General features: G+C 31.5%; 1 protein-coding gene across 1 annotated transcript in view; it reads right to left on the bottom strand.

The window, feature by feature from the left end:
- Positions 1-847: 847 nt before the first annotated feature.
- Positions 848-2,327, bottom strand: part of LOC100169216 (40S ribosomal protein S16-like) — a 3,323-nt gene continuing 1,843 nt past the window's right edge. The window contains 3 exon segments of the mRNA NM_001162345.1: positions 848-1,136; positions 1,204-1,318; positions 1,396-1,527. Coding sequence (NP_001155817.1) covers positions 991-1,136; positions 1,204-1,318; positions 1,396-1,527 — 393 coding nt within the window. The 3' untranslated portion in view covers positions 848-990.

The following is a 2,327-nucleotide window of genomic DNA, read 5'->3' as shown; positions in this document are numbered from 1 at the left end:
CAAAATATGTTTTTTAAATTTTATCTATATTTTGTGGACAGTTTCAATTAAACTTTTGTTAGACTATCACTGTGCTTTGTAAAAATTTCATTCATAATTCTTGGACAAAAAAAAAGAATAGCATTTATTTATTATGCTCAGACGCCTAGATCTGCAATTAAAGTATGATACTTATTCGCTCCACTATACTCCTACCAGTTACAGAACTAGAGGACCTAACCTATCATAAGATGGGGGATCAGCCCCCAGTGTAAAAATGTCATCCTATACTCGGTGCACATTAAGAGCTCGACTAGTCGTGCAGCCAAAACTTCCTTCACCACACTGCTAGCCTGGTCGCTGTTTCGACTTGTGTAAACAGGTGCTCCAACAGCCTGGCGCACATATTTCTCAACTATAAAACTGCACAATGGCTAACAGTTTTGGAGAACCAACCAGTCGTCTGTTAATTAGTCAAGTCAATTTATTAATTTGGACCTTCAGATAGATGAGGAAGTTATAATCTAATGGAAGTTGCAACACACTTGAGAGTATTAATTGATTTAAAGAGGGAGATAAGATTATAAATAGTAATATAAGTAATAGACCCTAATATTTAATGATAGTTGACATAATTGAAATAAATACATTATCTTTGAATAAGATGTATACATACAACAGAAGCCCTGTAACTTACCTAATAGTTATACTCTATTGAGACTAATTTGTGTATATAGGGCTTATATAAGGCCAACTCTTTGATCTATTAATGTAAATGTTATAACAGATAAAAATTAGTTTGAACTTTTATGGTCTAAAAGCTAATTTGACAATTGATCAATGAACTAATATAATGTTACTAATATAATTTGTTCATTATCATAAATAATATATTATTATATCATAAATGGGTTCACAAACTAGTTTCGTGATGTTAAAAAAAAAAAAAAAACTATTTTTTTCAGTTTACATATATTGTTAAAAGTCAATATACATAAATAAAAAAAAAGATTAACGGTATGATTTTTGGTATCTGGCACGAGCTCCTGGACCTCCAAATTTCTTTGGTTCACAACGTCTCGGATCGGCAACCAATAATGTTCTATCATACTGAATTAAAATATCTTTAATTTCTTTCTTGCTGGCTTCGTCAACATCTATAAAAAATAAATCAGAATATTTTAAAAATGCTAACCCAAATAATATATACAAATGTTCATTTACATTTTTGATAGTATGAAACTAAAGCCTTGGAAATAGCTTGTCTGATAGCATAAATTTGAGCGACATGTCCACCACCGTTAACACGCACTCTCATATCAACTTCATTAAAACGATCCTAAAAAAAGTAATTTTAAATTTACACAATTCAATAGGTACAATACGTAAGCACTTAATTTAGTTTAATATACTTACTTTTCCCAATAGCAAAATGGGTTCTTGAATTTTGTATTGAAGAACTCTGGGTTCAACCATATCTAATGGACGGCCATTAACTCTGATGTTACCAGTACCACTTTTGCAGTAAGCTACAGCTGTGGCAGTTTTCTATAAACAATAATAACTTAGTGTTTATTTAAGACTTTAACTAGGTACAATTATTGAAGAAAAAAAAATACAATTATAGCCTATTGTCTAAAGCATTTTAGTGTTAATTGAATTATTGGTATATCTACTTAGTACTTCTATATAACTCTATACATTAAAAATACAATTAAGTCAACAAACCAAACTACATGATCACCATTTTCATTTCTAAACTATAGCTTTTAGTATATAAACAATTAATATGGCAGACTTAAAAAAAATCAGAAAAGCAGCATAAATTTTAAATTGTGACTAGATTGATTGAACATTGAAAAGAATAAATACAGTGGAATCCGCTTATTGTGGGCACCGGTTAATACGGGCATCCGCTTATTGTGGGCAAACAGGTCTGGTCCCGATACAAATGTATATTAACAATGTTAAATCTAACCGCGTAATATGGGCACTCGATTCGGTTTATGTGGGCAATTTTATTTTATCATAGCGTTAGAATATACACATAATATGTATCTAAAAACGACAAATTTAATCGGATTTCGTCATATCTTATCTACGAGATTGTGTATTGTGTTTATCGAAAGTAATAAAAATCATTATGGACGATAAACGGCACGCGTTATGTAACGCGTCAATGCCCGCATTTCAGTTTTAACGTGAAAATATGTCTCGAAAAGATCTCTCCCTCAAGGAAAAAATCGCGATTTTAGACAAAGTGAAATCGCTACCTCCAGGCACTTCACGACGTAAAATTGCTGGGAAAATTATGCGTTCCGAAATCAACGGTGGCGAAACTGCTCAAA

The sequence above is a fragment of the Acyrthosiphon pisum genome, chromosome A1 (genome assembly GCF_005508785.2).
Source record: "Acyrthosiphon pisum isolate AL4f chromosome A1, pea_aphid_22Mar2018_4r6ur, whole genome shotgun sequence".
Taxonomy (NCBI): Eukaryota; Metazoa; Arthropoda; class Insecta; order Hemiptera; family Aphididae; genus Acyrthosiphon; species Acyrthosiphon pisum.
Note: the sequence above shows the minus strand (reverse complement) of the source record. Positions and strands in the feature narration are given on the sequence as shown.